Source organism: Artibeus jamaicensis, unplaced genomic scaffold (genome assembly GCF_021234435.1).
Source record: "Artibeus jamaicensis isolate MK-2021 breed Jamaican fruit bat unplaced genomic scaffold, CSHL_Jam_final scaffold_660, whole genome shotgun sequence".
Classification (NCBI taxonomy): Eukaryota; Metazoa; Chordata; class Mammalia; order Chiroptera; family Phyllostomidae; genus Artibeus; species Artibeus jamaicensis.
This window is the reverse complement of record NW_026522052.1, coordinates 2,433,157-2,452,638: the sequence shown is the minus strand read 5'-3', so window position 1 is coordinate 2,452,638 and position 19,482 is coordinate 2,433,157. Positions and strand designations below refer to the sequence as shown.

Genomic DNA, 19,482 nt, shown 5'->3' with positions numbered 1-19,482 from the left:
AAAAAATCCACAGGTTTTTTCCCCCCAAAAGCCTTATTTAATAACTATTGTGTTGCTTTACTCTCAAGAATGAATAGGTGTATCATTTGGGACCGATCTGAAAAACCAGGATTGTGGCTTCTAATAGTTAAATCCCTTAGCAACTCTGATGGAGCCTTAGAGGGGATCAGGAACATCTTTGGTTAGATTTCTTAATTCTGTCCTAATCAAAGCAGTATAAATAATTGCTGGTCCTCCCCTTCCTGAGGCCAGCTTTTCCCTAAAGGAGCCACCAGAATTTCCGGTCTTTCTATTTTGTCCTGGTTGGGTTATTTTTCAGTTTCTTTTTCAGTTGGTGAAGGTGAGGGCATCAAGAGAGAGAACAGAGGACACAGCGGAATCGTTGGAAAAGGGGGAGGAAAAGTCACTGGAAAAGATTGGATAGGATGGAAGTAGGTGGTTGGCAGTGAGTAGCTTTGGAAGCCCTTTTCAGTTGAGATGGTCTCTAAAATTTTCAAATTACCTTACTGGAGGGAAGAGAGTTTATCTGTGTATTATCTTGAGCCTCCCAATTTTCAAAGAAAGTAAGCTTCCCATTAATTTCATTTAATTAGAGCTGGCCTATTCAATTGGAATAGATCGGAAGTTTCCCATTTTAGCCATTTTAAGCTGAGAACATTTTTAGTTAATTTTTCCATTTCTGTAAATACTGATGAATGAAAGCTCTGTGTGGATTGGACACGAGTCCTCCAGGAATGCTAGTAGGCGGCTGCCCATTTGGGGCTTGTCAGCCTGGAGACACGGTTTCCCATTTGAATTTAATTTCCTTTTGAATTCAGTGGAATTTGAATAAGCTTCTAGAAATATTATGTTGTGGGTTACAGTGTGCTGCTTGTGGGTTGACTTCCAAGACTTTTACCTCCTGAGTCTCTCGAACCCTCTTGTGTGCCTTGGCATCTCTCTTGGGCTGTCTAATACAGCTGTGAGGACTTGGATCACTGGATGGCCAGTCCTTACTGCATGTCCCGGGACAAGTCAATTATTCAGTTGCAATGCATTGGAATTCCCTATGGGACCACTCGATGCCTTGAGACTTCTCAGATTCTGTGCCTCCCCACAGTGATTCTTAGTTACCTAAGAATACTCAAACTTTGAACTGGAAGGAGCAGGTGCCCCTTTTCTTTGGAGCTAAATGAGTTTCAGTCTCTTATTTAACCAACCAGCAAAGACTTTTTTTAGTCAGACTCCCAGAAAGCAATCCCAATTGAAAGACTAAAATGTAAAACAGCCAACCTTTCCTCCTTTCCTGAGTAAATCTCAGTTCAACCAACCCTTATCTTTTAGTGCCACCTCGAGGATTTCCTAATAACAGCTCAAATAAAGTTGGGACGGGACCAAAAGTAGGAAGGTCCAGGATTCCAAGAGCGAGCTCACCCAAGGTCACCCAACATGAAGCGAGGGGCCAGTGGGGCACAACGGGCCCCTGCAGGCACCAAACCCAGGTCCAAGTCTGCAGGGTGGTCCTGGGCGGCTTCCCTTGGAATCCTGCTCACATCACCATGTCAGTGAAAGGAATTCCAAACCTAGAGTAGTTTAGAGTTTATCCAAGTCTAGGCTGAGGACCAGACCCAAAAGGAAAATCTGAATTTCGAAGTGTCTGATTAGTGACATCAGTTCCACTCAGGAAGAGAAGGAGGGCTATGGTGCCGAGCAGAAGGGCGGGGGGTGCGGGAACATGGGGGTGAGCCTGACGTTGGGCGTGGAGTTGCCTGTATCTGAACCAGGCACAGAACACAGAAGACACATCTGAGTTAGCAGTACATTTTCATCATTAGAATCACTGGTGCACTGACACTGTCAGCGTTGCTGAAATGCCCCAGGACTTGTAGGGCAGAAGAGAGAAGGGTCAAGAGCAGGGCCCTGTAGAGAATGACAGAATTTTAAGAGTGGAGAGCAGGAGGGGAGTCTACAAAGGGATGGCCAGAGAGGGAGAAAGCTGACCAGGATAAACCAGTGTCATGAAACTGGAGACATGACAATTTTAAGGAAGAAAAATTAGTGAACAAGGTCAAACTCTGCAGAGAACACAAGTAAAAAGGTGTCATGAAAAGGTAATGATATATGCAACTCAAATATGTGTTTCCGGGGATTCAGAAAAAAACTAAACTATAGCATAAACAATAGTGTAAATGTATTTGTGTGCCTAGCTAGCAATATATGGAGAAAAGATAGAATGAATGCCAAAATGCGGCAAAATGTTCAATATAGGTAAATCTTTATATAAGAATCTTTGGAGACTCTCTGTGCTATTCTTGCCACTTTTCTATAAATTTAAAATAATTTTGTAAGTTTGAAAAAATTGGAAGTTAAAGAAAAAGGAACCCATAGGATTTAGCAACTGAGAGGGAACTGGTGGCCTGAGCAGAGCGGTTTCTGTGGGGGCTGAGAACTGACGCTCTGCCCCTGTGGAGGCCAGAGGAGAGCTGGGGAAACGGGCGCCAGCACAGCCCGCCCTTCCAGGCCTGAGGAGGTTCGAGAGTGTGATCAAGTGAGGGATTCTTCCATTTGGTAACAGGAGAGTCTTATTTACATGCTGGGGAAAAAAAGAGAGACAGAGAAAAACTAGAGATAGGACAAGGAAAGAAAGATGACAGGATGGAAGCAAGGTCCCTGACACAATTTAAGCCTGTATAGTTTCATTTTTAAAATACTGATAATTGGCCCTGGCTGGTGTGGCTAAGTGGATTGAACACCAGTCTGTGAACTGCAAGGTCACTGGTTCAATTCCTAGTTAGGATCCATGCCAGGGTTGCAGGCCAGATCCTTAGTTGGGGGCACATAAGAGGCAACCCATAGACCATGTTTTTCTCCCTCTCCTTCTCCTCCCTCTGCTTTCTCAAAAAAAATTTTTTTAATAGAATAAAATAAAATACTGGTAATTGGTGGTAATTACCATCTTATTTACAAGCCAAGGAACCCCTCTTCACTTGACCTTTCCATGTAGATCTCGCTGTCCCAAACCATTCTGTGTGTCCCTGAGAATCTCCCCAGGTTTGCTGTCCCAAACCCCCCTTCCACTGTGTGCCCAGAGCTGGACAGAGTACGTATAAGGGTCTCTCCCTCACTGGCCAGTGCAAGGGAGCCGACTCCCACCAGCAAGGAGCGTGTTGTCAGTGAAAGAAATAGAAACGTGTCTAATTAAGTAAAGTTTCAAAAGAATGAACTAGGATATTTTCTTCTTGACACTCTTAAAATACTCTTGACTTTCTGGGCAAGGTAAAGGAGTGATAGTATGAGAGGTGTAGATCTCTGACTAATCTCAAAGCTCAGTGCTTCCTGGACTTGCATGTCTGTTTCCTTCACCAAATTAAAGAGTTTTCTTTCATTATTTTTTCAAATAGATTTCCTATTTCCTGGTCTTTCTCTTTTCCTTCTGGCACCCCTATGAAGTGAATGTTGGACTGCTTAAAGTTGTCCCACAAGCTGCTTACACTATTGTGTTTTTTTGGACTTTTTCTTCTTCTTTGCTTGGATTGGTTGTCTTTTGCTTTCTTAATGTTCCAAATCATTGATTTGATTATTGGCTTCATCTACTCTACTATTTCCCTTTAAATTGTTATTATTTCAATTAGCATATCCTGTATTTCTCACTAGATTTTTTTATGCTCTTGAGCTCCTCACTCAAGTTTATTGAGCATCCTTAAAACCAGTATTTTGAATTATGCATCTGATAGACTGCTTATCTCCATTTCATTTAGCTCTTTTTCTGGAGTTTTGATCTGTTCTTTCATTTGCCTCATGTTTGTTTCTGTCCTCATTTTGGCAACTTCCCTGTGTTTGTTTCTATGTATTAGGTAAACTGCTAGGACTCCCTGTCTTAGTAGTGTGGCCTAATGTAGTAGGTGTCTTGTAAGGTCCAGGGGAACAGCCTCCCCAATCACCCAAGCTATGTACTTGAGGTGTTCCCTCTGCATGGGCTGAGTATGCTCTCCTCATGTACTTGAGCCTTCATTACTCTTGGCAGGTCAATGGATAGGAGTTACTTGGGCCAGTCAGCTTCAAGGACTGGCTGACACCACTGACCACCAATCTCTGCTCTCCATGGAGGGTCAGATGTTCAGAGGCAGGGTGGTGGTTTCCCAACATGGTCTGTAGCTGTCTACTGGGTATGCAGGCTCTGGGGTTTCCCATGTGGTACAGGCCAAGGTCAGCCCCCACCTGTGTTCTGCCTAGGTCCACCCTGCCTGAGCTGTAAAACAATCTGAGATGACTGCTGCTTGTGCTAGGCTTGGTGATTCCCAGGTGAAGCTAAGCTGTGAATTTATGCTGGTTGCTGCTAGTGCTGAGCCTATGGCCACTTAGTAAGAGGTATGAGGGCTGGTGACTTACTGAGGCCAGCTGTTGCTAGTTTAATAGAATTTAGGAAGTTGTGAAGCATGAGCCAAGACCTGCCATTCATACGGGAAAGTCTTGGTTAACAGTACTTTGAACCAAGTACTGGGCCAAGGGTGGGCCAGTAAGTTGGGTGGGATGGAGTCTCAGGGGATCTCCAGGGTGGGGCCAACAGTGTTAGCCAGGTTGATAGTCTCAGATATGGCACCCACCTGCTGGCTCTATGGCTCTACTGGGCGAGAGTTCAGAAAAGGGACAGTGGCCTCTGCCCGCCTTTCTGTTTGGGAGAAAGCTGCCCCTCGGCTCTCATCTTGATGCCAGACACTTCAGTTCCTCCCTGATTACCACTGGTGCCTTTCAAGCTGTTTTCCTGGTGCTGTAGCTCAGAGGGAGTGAGTCTGAGTAAGGCCATGTGTAGGTTCTTTAGGGGGAACTGTTCGGGACTCCAGAATTTTCTTGTACTGACTCAATCCCTGCTGGTTTTTGCAGCCAGAAGTTATTGGGACTTATCTTCTGGGCACTGGAACCCTGGGCTGGGGGGCCTGGTGTGGGGCTGGACTCCTCACTCCAGACATATCCCTCCCGAATTTTTATCCACCACACGTGGGTGTGGGACCAGCCTGATCCGAGTCTGTGCCCCTCTTACCAGTCTGGATGGATGTGGTCTTTAATTCTGTAGTCGTCAGACTTCATTCAACTTGATTTCTGATGGTTCTGAGTGATGGCTGTTCTATATTTTAGTGTTGTAATTCTGATGTGGTCGTGTGAGGAGGTGAGGCATGTTTGCTTATGCCACCATCTTGACCACCATTTTTTCCTTTATGTTTTCTTTCTCATTTTTTATGTTTCCTGTCTCTTTGTTGAAGGTCTCGGTAAGTTCCTCTACTCTTCCCCTAGTTTCAAGGAGCATCCTTACAAGTGTTTTGAACTCTGCATCTGGTAAATTGTTTTTCTCTGTTTTGTTTAGTTATATTTCTGTAGTTGTGTTCTGTTATTTCATTTGGGACATGTTTTTTGTCTCCTTATTTTGGCCGCCCCTGTGTTTGTTTCCAGAGCTGCTGTATCTCCCAGTCTTGACAGAGTGGTCTAGTGTAGTGTTGTTCTTATGGGGCCCAGTGGTATAAGCTCCCAGTCCCCCAAGCTGGTCGCTCCAGGTGCAGGCCGTGTGCACCCTCCTGTTGTAGTTGAGCCTTGGTTGCTGTTGGCATATCAGTGGGAGGGATTTATCTCCAGGCCTGTTGGTTTCAAAGACTCCCACAACTACAGTGGAGGATCTGCTGTGCAGGAACCAGCCCAACACAGAAGGACTTGTTTCAGTGGCGAGGGGGTGCCCACTAACTTCACCCCTTGAGTGTGTCACTTGTGAAGGTGAGCTGCTGCTAGTGCTGGACCTAGGACCACTTAGCAAGATGAATGGGGCATGCTGAAGCCAGATGTGCTTGTTTGGGGCTTGTGAACATTTGAAAGCTTTTAGAAAAGTCCACACATGTGCCAAGACAGGCCATTTGTATGGAAAAGCCACTGGAAACAGCTTGGGTAGCCCTGCAAGTTGGGTGGGGAGGGGGCTCACGGAATCCCCAGGACAGGGCACACAATGGGAGCCAGGTTGACGGAGACTCCGGTATGGCACCTGCCTGCTGGCTGTGTGGGAGGAGGGCTCAGCAAAGAAACAATGGCCTCTGCCAGCACTTCTCTCTGAGAGAAAGCTGCCTCCAGCTCTCACCCAGATGCCAAACAATTCAGTTCCTCCCTGTATGTGCCTGGTGCCTTTTGAGATGCTGCCCCAGCACTGGAGCTCAGAGCAAATGAGTCTGAGTAAGTCCATGTGCAGGCCCTCTAGGAGGAACTGCCTGGGACTCTAGAAGCCCTCTGTCTTGCTCAGCCACAATCTGTGCTGGTTTTTATAGCCAGAAGTTATGGGGACTTATTCTTCTTAGCACTGGAAGCCTGGGCTGGGGTGCCTGGTATGGGACTGGAACCACTCACTCCTCAGTGGGGACTGCCACATCCAGTATGTCCCTCCTGATTTTTAATTGTCACACATGGGCATGGGAACCAGTCCATTTCACGTCTCTGCTTGTCCTACCAGTCTGTGTGTGGTTTTTCCTTTATAACCTCTGTTACAGGACTTCTCTTCAGCTAGGTTTCACGCAGTTCTAGATAATGGTTGTTCTGTCCTTTAGTTGTAATTTTGATGCGGTCGTGAAGGATGAGTATACTGCATCTAGCTACTCTAGCATCTTGACTGAAAACCTTATTGTTAATAAACACACGAGTAACCTCTATCTCATGACTCATTCTGGAGCCCAGATCCAACACTCAAGACTCCAGGGTTGATCAGGGTAACTGCCAGAGAGGTAGTAGGCTGTATGTGTGCTCGCCTTACAAGCAAAATGGGTTTTGTTTGAAAGCAGGTGGACTTCTTGGTTGAGATCAGAACATATATTCTCCCTGTGCTTACGACATGCAAACAGCAAAGCCACAGAAGAGAGAGCCTCTGGGTACCCTTCCCCAGGGTTGGGACCAACTGCCCCCAGATAGCACGGTGTGAACAAACATTAATAACTAAGTATGGCTCTTACTAAGAAATTGTTATCGTAGCATTAGGCATCAAGATTCCCCAATGCCAACAGTCCAGCCACAGGACCCTGCTCTGTGTGTGGCAGGAAAACCCATTGCCATTAAGCAGTTATTCTGAGTGCACGGAGTATGGGCTGATTGTGCGTGCTGGTAACAAAAGAGCCCCAGTGAGAGCTCGATGAAACAGAGGATTTCAGTGCTGATGGAGATTAAGTGGCCTGAGAACCGCTTTGTGTGTGAACGTCGGGGAGCTCAGGTCTTGCCACCTAAAGAGTGACACCTGATGCCTCCACTGTAGGGTAATAAACCTTGGTGAACGCAGATCTCAAGCAGGCTTCTGGGGAGGCCAGAGAAACCACGGTGAGCCCATAAATGTCTTCCACTCTGGGGACTGGAAGCCGCCTCTAGGCACTTACATTTGCATGAATAGAGAGTTTAACACTTGAGACCATTGAAGTTTCATAAAATGATGAGTCCGTGGCCTTGTTGACCAAGCACCCTGTGAAGAATACTGTCATAACCTGACCTGTCAGCAGCAGAGATAGAACGTGACCAAAGCCAAGTGGTAACCTGAGGCTTCAGGTCGGGTGCCCTTGGAAAAAAAAATTCCTAATGATTTTTTTTCTTCTTTTTTGGTGGGAATAAGGAGAGAGAACTGAAACAAGTAGTTGTATGGCAGCAGAAAAAGAGTTTCTGGTCATTTATTTTCTAGCAATTAAAAGACCAAACAAATATTTAAAAGAATGACCTTATCAGCATCAATCAATATTTATAGATCATAGTGAAGGGAGTCTTTTTTGCCTTTCATGGCCAGTCATGACAGTCATGGAAAGAGCCGCCGTGTTTCAAGAACACCCCTGTAAACTGTGCAGTATGGTTTCCTTCAGTGTCCACCACAAGGATGGACGCTCTTGGGCTGTTTGCAGAGCCTTCTTGCCCACGTTTCCCCCCTGCAGCTCCATGTACTGGGTGGAAGGAAGAGCCTGTCTTTTTTTAAATTTAATTTTAGTTGATTTGAGAGAGAGAGAGAAATTTAGTTGATTTGAGAGAGAGAAAAGATTCATTCATTGGTTGATTCTTGTATGTGCCCTGACTGGGGATCAAACCCACAACCTTGGTGTAGCAGGGCGACACTCTGGCCAGGACCTATCATAACTGAAATACAGAAAGGGAACTTTTTGTTTTTGTAGCACCACAGGTAAAAGTTACAGTTTAGAGGAGCTGATCAGAATTTGGCCAGTCGTCCAGAAAGCACAAATCCTAAGGAGAACATACTCTAAATTTCAAATTATAAAGCATTCTGACTTAGCTATCCAGAGTAAGAAGTAATATTGTTTATTACTATTTTAAATAGTCTCAACCTTATTATTATAATGAGATTTCATTCAAAATAGAATACCTCTTAATATCATGCAGGAATAGGATGAGTCTTAGCGGTTGTATCAGAAAAGTGAAATAAAAGTTGACCTCATCGCAGTACTTCGATCACTCTTTATAGCGAGCTAAAACAAATGGTGTCAACAAAAACATGACTTATTTACTTTAAGCTTTTTTCTCAAGTGATCCAGGCACCTTGCATATTTTGATTAATGTTCATGACTACAGACCACAGAGATCTTGTACATGTGTGTTCGGGAAGGCAGGAATGTGTTGCAGGTGTGCAGCCCGCGGATGCATACGGGCATCTTACTGCTTTAAGTAAGCGTTTGTCACTCTTCCCAAAGGCCTCCTGACTCGGCTTGTTCTTCATGAAGTAATGAGAGCTTTATTCTTGGAAAATATTTCTAAATGGCTTAGCACAATATAGTTACATAAAGTATTTATTACATGAGGAGTACATTTTGTGGTTACAAGACTGTGAAAAGCATAGAGACTGTGTGAAATGAAATATTTCCCCCAATGCTTGATTGCCTAAGTAAGGCTGTAAGACGGGACAGAAGCAAAAGCCCCCCTGTGGTTTCACAGATGCCCTGTCACAGTGCAGACTCTTATAATTCTCTGAACAGAATCTGATTTGTTTCATCTGGTGAATGAAGAGGTCATTCCCAGCTTCTGAACTGTATGAGGAAAGAGATCTGATAAAGGAACTGTATTTCATACTAAACTTGTACTTGGTTAGCAACGCAAATTATTGGTCTTCTTTCTGCTTAATATTTTAAGAGATTCCTATTAACTAAAATACACTTGTATTACAGCTGTTCAGAGGGGAAGCTTCTCCTGCTGCCCACCTGCCCAATGTGGTGACACTTGATTTTATGACATTTTTAGGTCAAGGGCTTGTCCTTGAAATAAAGCCCATTCTAAACTCCTGTTTCTCTCTGGAAAATTCGTAATCTCAAATTTCCAGGAGTAGTCACTCTGCTATCTTATCCTGTTGGCGACTGAACTGGGAAAAATCCTCTAGAGTCTTTATCTCCTTTCAATTCACTGCTCACCTTCCTACAAGTCTTTAAACTCCCAGTTTAAAAAACACTAATTTAAAATTTGGGAAGAATGCCAATCTTTTAGTTTTACATTAACTGAAAATATCTTTTTGGGATTACCTCAGGAGCACTGGTCTCAATACGAAAGTGCAAATCCAAGCACCGCACCAAGAGGTCAGTCTTCCGAAACAACGGATGGGCAGCAGCCTCTGGGAAGACCGACCACACACCAGAGCCGCAGACAGCGGAAACGCAACCGTGGCCTGAAGTCTCGGCTGCCTGAAGAGCTGGTCGTCAGTCAGGGACGCCAGAAAGACACTCCCAGACAGCAACAAGGTCAAGATAAGCCTGCCAATGCTTTAACAGAGCATGAAACCATTGTGATCATGAACGCCCCTGACAAGGACTCACACCACTCAAATGCACTTGGAAGCCAGGAGCCCAAAGTGGCCTCCAGTAAATCTGCAGTACAGCAGAATTCTGACAAGATATCATATAAACACACTGTTGGGTATCACTCAGTGACGAATTTTAGGAAAGAAAGAGGATGCAAAGACCAGGAAGAGAAAGGAGTTTCATACCAGCGGCTACGCACTGGCACTCTATCCCATGTGGACTTGAACTACCTTCATGGACTTCCTGAGAGACAAGCGCCCCTGAGTCACAGAGGCTCTCAGTCTCTCTCTAACATAAATGTCAACCAAGCAGCTGGAAGTAAGAAGCAACACAGACAGACTTACACAGGGACAACATATAAGAACTTGGAAATATTATGGTAAGAATTCTTTTCCCTCAAGCGGTCATCTGGGGGAGAAGTGAGAGACTGGTGGAGACAGAGCGGGGAGGCAAAGTGGGAAGTGGGTGGGGGTGGGGGACTGGGGTCCCAGGATATCAGGTGAAGGGAAAAATTCAACTAACCATGTCCTTGGGTCTGATTTCTGCCTAAAATAGTCCACTTTTATGTATTTTTTTTCTTTTCCCATGTCTCTTCTACTTCTTTCTACTCTAGTTAAACCAGAGGTTGGGGGTAGGGGAGAAACAGTGAAGGATGAGAGACCCAGTTGAAAGAAGATCGCTGTACTTTGAGGGTGACAATAATGTTTGGAGGAAACATTATGTAGTGGCTTGTCCTAAGAAAATAATCTAAAATACAGAAAAATATGTATACACAAACATATCATTTATAGAAATGACCACAGTAATCCAACAGTGAGGAAATGTCTAGTTATGCTGTGATATTTAACATCATGTAACTATTACTATGGTTATGAGGAAATGCTTCTGTGCAAAGAAAATAGCGAGGTACAAAATTACACCTAAGAGTCTGTGCTCCACTGTATTAAAATGTGTGCAGAAGAAGGAAAACGCACCAGAATGTCAATAGTGGTGTGATCTCTGGCCAGAAAGTTCGAGGGTATTTTCAACCTCTTTGTACTTCCTGAATCGTTTAAGTCCCTGAAGTATAGATATGTTACTTTACAATCAGAAAAGAAGTTATTTTAAAAATCACTTAGAGGACATTTCATGATGTCAGCCAATCAGATGTGTTTATTACACAACTGATGTATGTAGACTATCTGTTAAAATGCTACAGAAAATACAAAAGCAGTAGGACGCACAGGCACCTTTGAGGATCTCACTTTCAAAGCAGGGAGACAGTCTTCTACACGAACTGGTCAGAAGACATCGAAGTGCTACAGTTGGAGGTGTAGGATTCAGGGTTAGCTTCCCGGGAGAGGGGGCGCCTTGTCTTTTCCCCTGAATTTAGAGGGAGTGCTTCTAACATTTTTAGCATTAAAAATAATATCTTATTTTTGGTAGATAGGGAGGGGGAGATAGGTAAGAAATTCCCTCCTCTTCCTATTCCTTTTGCAAAGAACTTTTATCATAAAGGGATAATTTTATCGAATATTTTTCTGCATCAATTAAAAAGATATCTTTTTACTTTCATACTTCAGTGAGGTTAAATAATTAACATATCTAATGTTGCTCTGTCCTTTTATTCCTAGGATTCACCTGATGAGTCATACTGTGTTCTTTATCAGTTACTTGGTTTGATGTGGCAGCGCTCTGTTTAGGATTTAACATCCACCTGCGTGAAGTGAGACTGGCTTTAAGGTTTTCTGTCTACCACTGGCCCCATATATATGTGTTATCAAGATGACACCAACCTGATAAAATGAGTTGGGGAATATTCCGCATCTTTTATCCTCTGGGATGCTTTGTTTTGTTGTTGTTTATGGGCGGATTCCAACTTGAAGCTACTCGCGTTTATTGTGATACCCACATATTTGGATTTATGTCTATCATCTAAATCTGTCCCTCCTCGTCATCCTTTTTTATGCATCTTCCTTTTATATTTGCTATTGAACTGACAGAATGCTCTTTGTTACTTTTTCCCTGTGCTGATTTGGAAATATATATTCTCTTTCTATTCTTTTTTTAAAGTATTTTTTATTGATTGTGCTATTACAGTTTTCCCAATTTTCCCCCTTTTTTCCCCTCCACCTTGTTCCACCCAACCCTCCAGCATCATTTCTCCCCACCCTTAGTTCATGTCCATGGGTTGTACATGTAAGGTCTTTGAGTCCTCTGTTTCCTATACCATTTTTGACCTCTCCCCATCTATTTTATGCCTGCCAACTATGCTTCCTCTTCCCTGTGCCTTCCCCCACTATTCCGTCCCCCCACTATTCCTTCCCCACTGAACTCCCTCTGTGTGATGTACATTTCTGTGATTCTGTTCCTGTTCTGGTGGTTTGCTTAGTATTTGTTTTCATTGTTTTTATTTTCTTTTAGGTTCATTTGTTGACAGTTGTGAGTTTGTTGTCATTTTATTGTTCATATTTTTTTATCTTCTTTTTCTTAGATAAGTCCCTTTAACATTCTGTTGTTTTCTTGAACTTACATACTTAACTAGCCTGGTGTTAAATGAATATACCCATTCTCCTTCAGAACAAACTCAGAATCATTGTATTGTTATTACCCTGTCACTCTTCTGCCCTTCAAGAAGGTATTACCTTCTTTCAGTGTCTTATCCAGAACCTTCTGTCTCCTAAATTAATCACTACTTTTATTATTGTTACATGGAGTCAGTGACGTTTTATTCCTTTATTTTTCATTGAACTTATTGGGGTGACATTGGCTTATAAAATTACATAAGTTTCAGATTTATAATTCTATATACGTCATCTGTATATTGTGTTTTCTGTTCACCAACCTAAGTCATTCGGCCCCTTTACCTCTTCTACCTCCCACACGCCCCCAGCCTTTCCCTCTGGTAATCACCATGTTGTTGTCTGTGTCTGCGAGTTTGGGGTGGGGTTTTTTTTTTGCTTAATCCCCTTACCTTTTTTACCCACACCCTCAATCCATCCTTCCCTCTGACAGCTGTCAGTCTGTGCTTTGTTTCTTAGAGTCTGTTTCTGTTTTGTTTGTTAGTTTTTCTTCATTAGATTCTACATATAAGTGAAATCACATGGTACTTGCCTTTCTTTGACTGGCCTATTTCACTTAGCATAATTTTCTCCAGGTCCATCCATGCTGTTGCAAAACATAAGAATTCCTTCTTTTTTACATCCAAGTAGTATTCCATCATGTAAATGTACCACAGCTTTTTCATCCACTCATCTCCTAATTGACACTTGGGTTGCTTCCAAATTTTGATGATTGTAAGTAGTGCCGCAATGAACAGGGGAGCATACAGTCTTTCAAGTCAGTGTTTTTTAGTTTCTTCAGATGTATTCCCAGAAGTAGAATTGCTGTGTCATAAGGCAGTTCCATTTTTTTATTTTTTGAGGTGACTCCGTACTGCTTCCCACATCGGCTATACCGATCTTTATTCCCACCAACAGTGCATGAGGGTGCCCCTTTCTCCACATTCTCGCCAACATTTGTTTGTTGATTTACTGACAATAGTTATTCTGACAGGTACGAGGTGGTATCTTTGGTTTCAGTGTGAGTTTATCTGATGATTAGTGATATTGAGCATCTTTTCATATGTCCATTGGCCATTTGTATATCCTCTTTGAAGAAGTATCTATTCAAGTCCTTTGCCCATTTTTAATTGGATTGTGTTTTAGATGATGAGTTGTATAAGTTCTTTATAAATTTTGGATATTTTCCCCTTATTAGATGTGTCATTGATGAACATGTTCTCCCATTCAGTGGGTTGTCTTTCATTTTGTGGATGATTTCCTTCACTGTGCAACAGCTTTTTAGTTTGATGTAGTCCCGTTTCCTTATTTTTTCTTGTTTCCCTTGCCCGAGGAGATATATCAGAAAAAAAATGATGCTATAAGAAGTGTCTGAGGTTTTACTGCCTATGTTTCCTTCTACAACTTTAAAAAAATATTTTATTTATTTTTAGAGAGAGAGGAAGGGAGGGAGAAAGAGAGGGAAACATCAGTGTGTGGTTGCCTCTTATGTACCCCCCTCTGGGGACCTGGCCTGCAACCCAGGCATGTGCCCTGATGGGAAATTGAACTGGCAACAGACTGGCATTCAATCCACTGAGCCAAACCAGCCAGGGCTTTTTCTGCAACTTTTATAGTTTTGAGTCTAACATTTAAGTAAGCCTTTAATACATTTTTAGTTTATTCTTATGTGTGGTATAAGAAGGTGGTCTAGTTTTATTCTTTTGCAAGTATCTGTCCATTTTCCCAATACCATTTTTTGAATAGTCTATCTTTACTCCATTGTGGTTTTTTTGCCTCCTTTGTCAAATGTTAATTGATCATAAAGGTGTGAGTTTATTTCTTGGCTCTCTATTCTGTTTCACTGATCTATGTGTCTGTTTTTATGCCAGTACCATGCTGTTTAGATTACTATGGCCTTGTAGTATATTTTAATATAAGGTAGCATGATTCCTCTGACTTTGTTTTTCTTTCTCAAGATTGCTGTGACTATTCAGGATTTTTTTTTGTGGTTCCATATAAATTTTTGGAACATTTCTTCCAGTTCTATGAAATATGCCATTGGTGTCTTGATAGGAATTGAGTTGAATCTGTAGATTGCTTTGGGTAGTATGTACATTTTAATGATGTTAATTCTTCCTATCCATGAACATGGTATGTGCTTCCACTTATTTGTATCTTCTTCAATGTCTTATAATTTTTCAAGCATAGGTCTTTTAAATCCTTGGTTAAATTTATTCCTAGGTATTTTTTTAAAGATTTTATTTATTTACCTATTTATCTTTAGAGGAGAAGGGAAGGAGAGAAGGAGAGAAATATCAATGTATGGTTGCCTCTTGTGAGTCTCCTGCTGGGAACTGGCCTGCAACCCAGGCCTGGGCCCTGACTGGGAATGGAACTATGATCATGTGGTTCACAGGCCCACGCTCAATCCACTGAGCTACACGAGCCAGGGCTTATTCCTAGGTATTTTTAATGCAATTTTAAATGTGATTGTTTTCTTAGTTTCCTTTTCTAATAGTTCACTATTGGTACATAAAAATACAACTCATTTCTGCATATTAATTTTGTATCCTGCTACTTTACAAAATTCATTTGTTCCTTCTAGTAGTTTTTTTGTAGAGTCTTTAGGGTTTTCTGTTTACAGTATTATATCTTCTGCAAATAATAACAGTTATTTGAATGCCTTTTACTTCTTCCTATTGTCCGATTGCTGTGGCTAGGACTTCCTGTACTATGTTGAATAATAGTGGTGAAAGCAGATATCCCTGTCTTGTTCCTGATTTTAAGTGAAACACTTATGATTTTTGCCCAGTAGGTCTGATGGGTTTGGCTGTGGGTTTGTCACATACGGACTTTGCCATATTGAGGTGTGTCTCCTGTCCTCCCACTTTGCTGAGACTGGTTATCATAAACGGGTGCTGGATTTTATCAGATGTTTTCCTGCATGTATTAATATGATCATGTGGTCTGTCTCCTTCATTTTGTTTGTGCAGTGAATCACATTTATTGATATGTGGTATTGTACCAAACTTGCATCCTTGGAATAAATCCCACTTGATTGTGGTGTACAGTCTTTTTAATGTATTGCTGGATCCAATTTGCTAATATTTTGTTGAGGACTTTAGCATCTATGTTCATCAGGGATATTGGCCTATAATTTTCTTTCCTCGTAGTATCTTTATCTGGGTTTGGAGTTAGGATAATGCTGGCTTGGTAAAATGAGCTTGGGGATCTTCCTTCCTCTTGAACTATTTGAAATAGTTTGAGAAGGATAGGTGTTAGTTCTCCTTTGAATGTTTGATAACATACACCTCTGTGAAGCCATCTGGTCCAGGACTTTTGTTTTTTGGGGAAGTTTTTTGACTACTGCTTCAATTTCACTAGTTGTAATTTGCCTGCCAAGATTCTCTGATTCTTTCTGATTCAGTTTTTGAAGGTTTTACGTTTTTATTAACTTATCCAGTTTGTCCAGATTGCCCAATTTGTTGGCATATAGTTGTTTAAAATATTTCCTTACAATGCTTTGTGGTTTTTTTGTGTCAGTTGTTACTTCTCTTTCACTTCTGATTTTATCTGAGCCCTACTTTTTTTCTTGATGAGTCTGGTTAAAGGTTTGTCAATCTTGTTTATCTTTTCAAAGAACCAGCTCCTGATTTCATTTGTCATTGGTCTTTTATGTTGTTTTTTTTTTACACTGTTACTTATGTAGCTCCTACACCAAAGACATATTCAAGGGCAGGAAAGGGCTGCAAAGTATTTAGTTTACACCTTTCTTGACACCACATTCACTAGTTTCCAAAAGTGAACGGGCAACACAAAGGAAACAATATTTTTTTAAGATTCTATTTTATTTATTTATGCTCTGATCTTTATTATTTCTTACCTTCTACTCACTTTGGGCTTTGTTTATTATTTTCTAGTTCCTTTAAGTATAAATTTGGGTTGTTCATTTGAGTTTTTTCTTATCTCTTGAGATAGACCTATAATGCTTTGAATTTCCCTCTTGGGACTGCTTTAACTGTGTTCCATAGATATTGGGTTATTATGTTCTCATTTTCATTTGTTTCAAGGAATCTTTTGATTTTTTTCTTGATATCATTATTAACCCAGTCATTGTTTAGCAATGTGTTATCTAGCCCACGATTTTGTCTGTTGTTCAGTTTTTTTCTTGTCATTGATTTCTAGTTTTATACCGTTATGGTCAGAGAAGGTGCTCGATATGACTTCAGTCTTCTTAAATTTATTGAGACTTGTTTTGTGTCCTAACATGTGGTCTATCCTAGAAAGTGTTCCATGTGCACTTGAAAAGTATGTATCTTCTGCTGCTTTGGGGTGAAATACTCTGAAGATATCAATTAAATCCATGTGGTCTAGTGTGTCATTTAAGGCTGCTACTTCCTTGTTGATTTTCTGTCTGGAACATCGATCTGTTGATGTCAATGGGGTGTTAAAATCCCTATTCTGACTGAAACAAGTACAGTTGGCTAGAAGCAGAAAATGAGTTTCTGGTCACCTAGATTCTAGCAATTAAAAGACTGAACAAATTTTAAAAAGAATGACTTTATCAGCATCAATCAATATTTATAGCTCATAGTGAAGGGGGCCTTTTTTGCCCTACATGGGCAGTCATGACAGTCATGGAAAGAGCCACCGTGTTTCAAGAACACCCCTGTAAACTGTACTGGACAGTTTCCTTAGGCGTCCACCACAAGGACAAACGCTCTTGGGCTGTTTGTAGAGCCTTCCCACCCACGTTTCCCCCCTGCAGTGCAGTATACTGTGTGGGAGGAAGACTTGTTTTTTTATCCATACTGTAGCTCTTTGAGGGTAACAGGCTCCTTCTGACTCAGCCCCACATGGAGCCATGGTCTCACATACCCAGTGCAGGGTTAAATCTCAGAGCTCAAGCTCTTAGGTCTGAAACTTTCTCCAGGAAAGCTATCATCTTGTGCAAAATCTACTTTAGTTTTAGGGTGGTTTTTTTGGTTTGTTTTTTTTTTGCCTTTGAAGAGTTCTTGCTTCTTTTATAAATTCAACTATATTGCAAAGGATGTTTGTTTAATTTAATCCAACATTTTTAGGTATTTTGGGGTGGGAAGTTCTTTAGTTTTTCAAAATTGTGGCTTTTTTCCTATTTTAAATACATTAAATGAAAGTTTTAAATAAGAGCCAGAATACCATAAAGACAAAAAAATAGAAGCATTTTAAGGTAAGAAATAAGTGTTTTTATGAAAAGTTTAAGCTAATGGTCACTAATTTGACTTATGGAGTAATAAATACATCAAAATAATGGTTTATAACAACTTTTCTGGTGTGTGCATATCAGGCTTTGTTAACAGAATTGTGCTTTTTTTGTTTTCTCATTAAGGAAGTTCCGTTCTTCCTCAGACAGCCGGCCTGTGAGTGCGTCCCCGGACTCGCGGCTGGCCCAGGTCATGGAGCAGCACGAGCACGCCTTGCTGCAGCTGGCCGAGGTGCAGCCCCGCGAAGCGGCCTTAGCCAGTGTCACCTTCCCGCCCATACTGTCCAGAATAGAAAGCGAGTCCCAGCTCAACTCGGAGAAAAGCCAGAGACACCTCATGAAAATTAGTCGTAGCAATTCTGAAGGCTATCTGCTTCAACTGGAAAAAGGGAAAAAGCATAGGAAAAAGAGCATTAAGGTAATAAAAGCCTTTTGACAAATGATATTTTAATTTTGATAATACAGATGGACCTTGATTTTCATTCCCATCATTAGAGCTCTGCAATCCGAGGGTCACTGCCGAGCTGCTGCCACGTCAGGGTGGCCCACGTCCTGAGGAAGTCCTTCACTGAGCCCTTGCTACTGCCTGGAATTTCCCTCCTCTTTTCCTGAAAGTGGTTGCTGCCAGGGATGCCCCGGCCCACCTCCTTCGTGCTTCATGTCAGGGAAGGGTCTACCTTTGCAGAGAGGCGACAGTCCCCCTTTGGCACAAGCTTAGCCCTGACATGCTCAGAAAAGCTCCCCCACCCACCTCAGCCTGGGTCTAGGCTGAATCTTCAGGTACCGTATCACAGCCAAGAATAGTAGGGGCCAGGGCAATGAAAGCCAGGGTGCGCTGCATTTCCCACCCACCCACTCAGCCTCCAGCCACAGAACACGCCTGCTTGCCCTAACCTCACCTCAGCTGCTGCAGGCAAGTAGCAGGGCAGCTGAGCACCGGGGCTGTCTTCTGAAATGCTCACCAATCTTTACCCAGTTCTTTGTTCCCAGTAAGATTCGCTGTGACTTACACCTTTGTGCACTTGAATCTTTGTGACTGGGGCTATACTGTTAAATAAGGGGCGTTACAGGGAGGGGTGGCAGAGGGAAGTGTTTCCAGGGAGAAACGAATGAGGGGCGCTGAATGAGCCTTTGTATTTTATTTTCCTACCATCACAGGTAGTAAAATCCCCTCCGGGAAGACCACAGCTTCTAGTGGCACGTGGTCAGGAAGAAGCTGGAAACAGCGCTCCGTGTTACAGGGCAGCAGGGGGAGAGCTGGCTGCAGGCAGCAGGCCTGGGGTGCGCTGGGTCCCTGGGGAGAGGCCCTGAACCGGAGATGTGTGTGCACTGGGGCGGGGATTGCGAGTGCTCCCTGCGGGCGAGGACAGAGGTCCACGGGGCTGCGCCGGGTATGCAGGTGCCTCAGGTGCCTCAGCCAAGGCCACGAGCGCTCTGAAGGCAAGGGGCCCTGCTTTCCTGACTACACACGGGCCAGCCCCGGGGAAGGGCTCTACCTTGGGGCATAGCAGTGCCATTTGGCCGAGGGTGGTTCTTAAGGAGAAACTCAGCTGTGAGCCATGGCAGACAACAGTCTCAGCGACGAGGGGCGGGGCTCGGTCCAGAGGGGCCTGCACTACACGCAGTTTTAGAAAATCCAACTTCCACCCTACTTCAGTTTCACACGTACTTGTTGAACTGCAGCTAGAGATTGTGCTGGCGTGTGAAGAGAGTGAGCCATGACCGTCCCCAGTGGAAGTTTGCCAGTGATGGCTACTGGGGAGACACAGGTGTGGACAGCCTCAGTATAATGGTGCGATTCTGAGAGGGAGCGGGGCAGGCAGTGGGGGAAGCACTGAGGAGACCAGAGAAGGACACAGCCCCCCCTGGGGGTCAAGCACAGGTTCAGAGCATGACTGAGAGGACGATGCACAGGTTACAAAAGCAAAGAGACCGAGAGCAGGGACGG

The 19,482-nt window shown here is 42.9% G+C and overlaps 1 protein-coding gene and 1 non-coding gene across 4 annotated transcripts in view; one reads left to right on the top strand and one right to left on the bottom strand.

Moving 5' to 3' along the window:
- JHY (junctional cadherin complex regulator) overlaps positions 1 to 19,482 on the top strand; it is an 84,883-nt gene that overhangs the window by 47,108 nt on the left and 18,293 nt on the right. For all 3 annotated transcript variants that reach the window (XM_053659481.1, XM_037138294.2, XM_037138293.2), the window contains 2 exons: positions 9,500 to 10,149; positions 17,661 to 17,952. In XM_053659481.1, coding sequence (XP_053515456.1) covers positions 9,500 to 10,149; positions 17,661 to 17,952 — 942 coding nt within the window. The remainder of the gene's footprint in view (positions 1 to 9,499; positions 10,150 to 17,660; positions 17,953 to 19,482) is intronic.
- LOC119044071 (small nucleolar RNA SNORA13) lies at positions 15,985 to 16,115 on the bottom strand. The gene has a single exon (XR_005081543.2). It is a non-coding gene; the product is annotated as a small nucleolar RNA SNORA13 (small nucleolar RNA).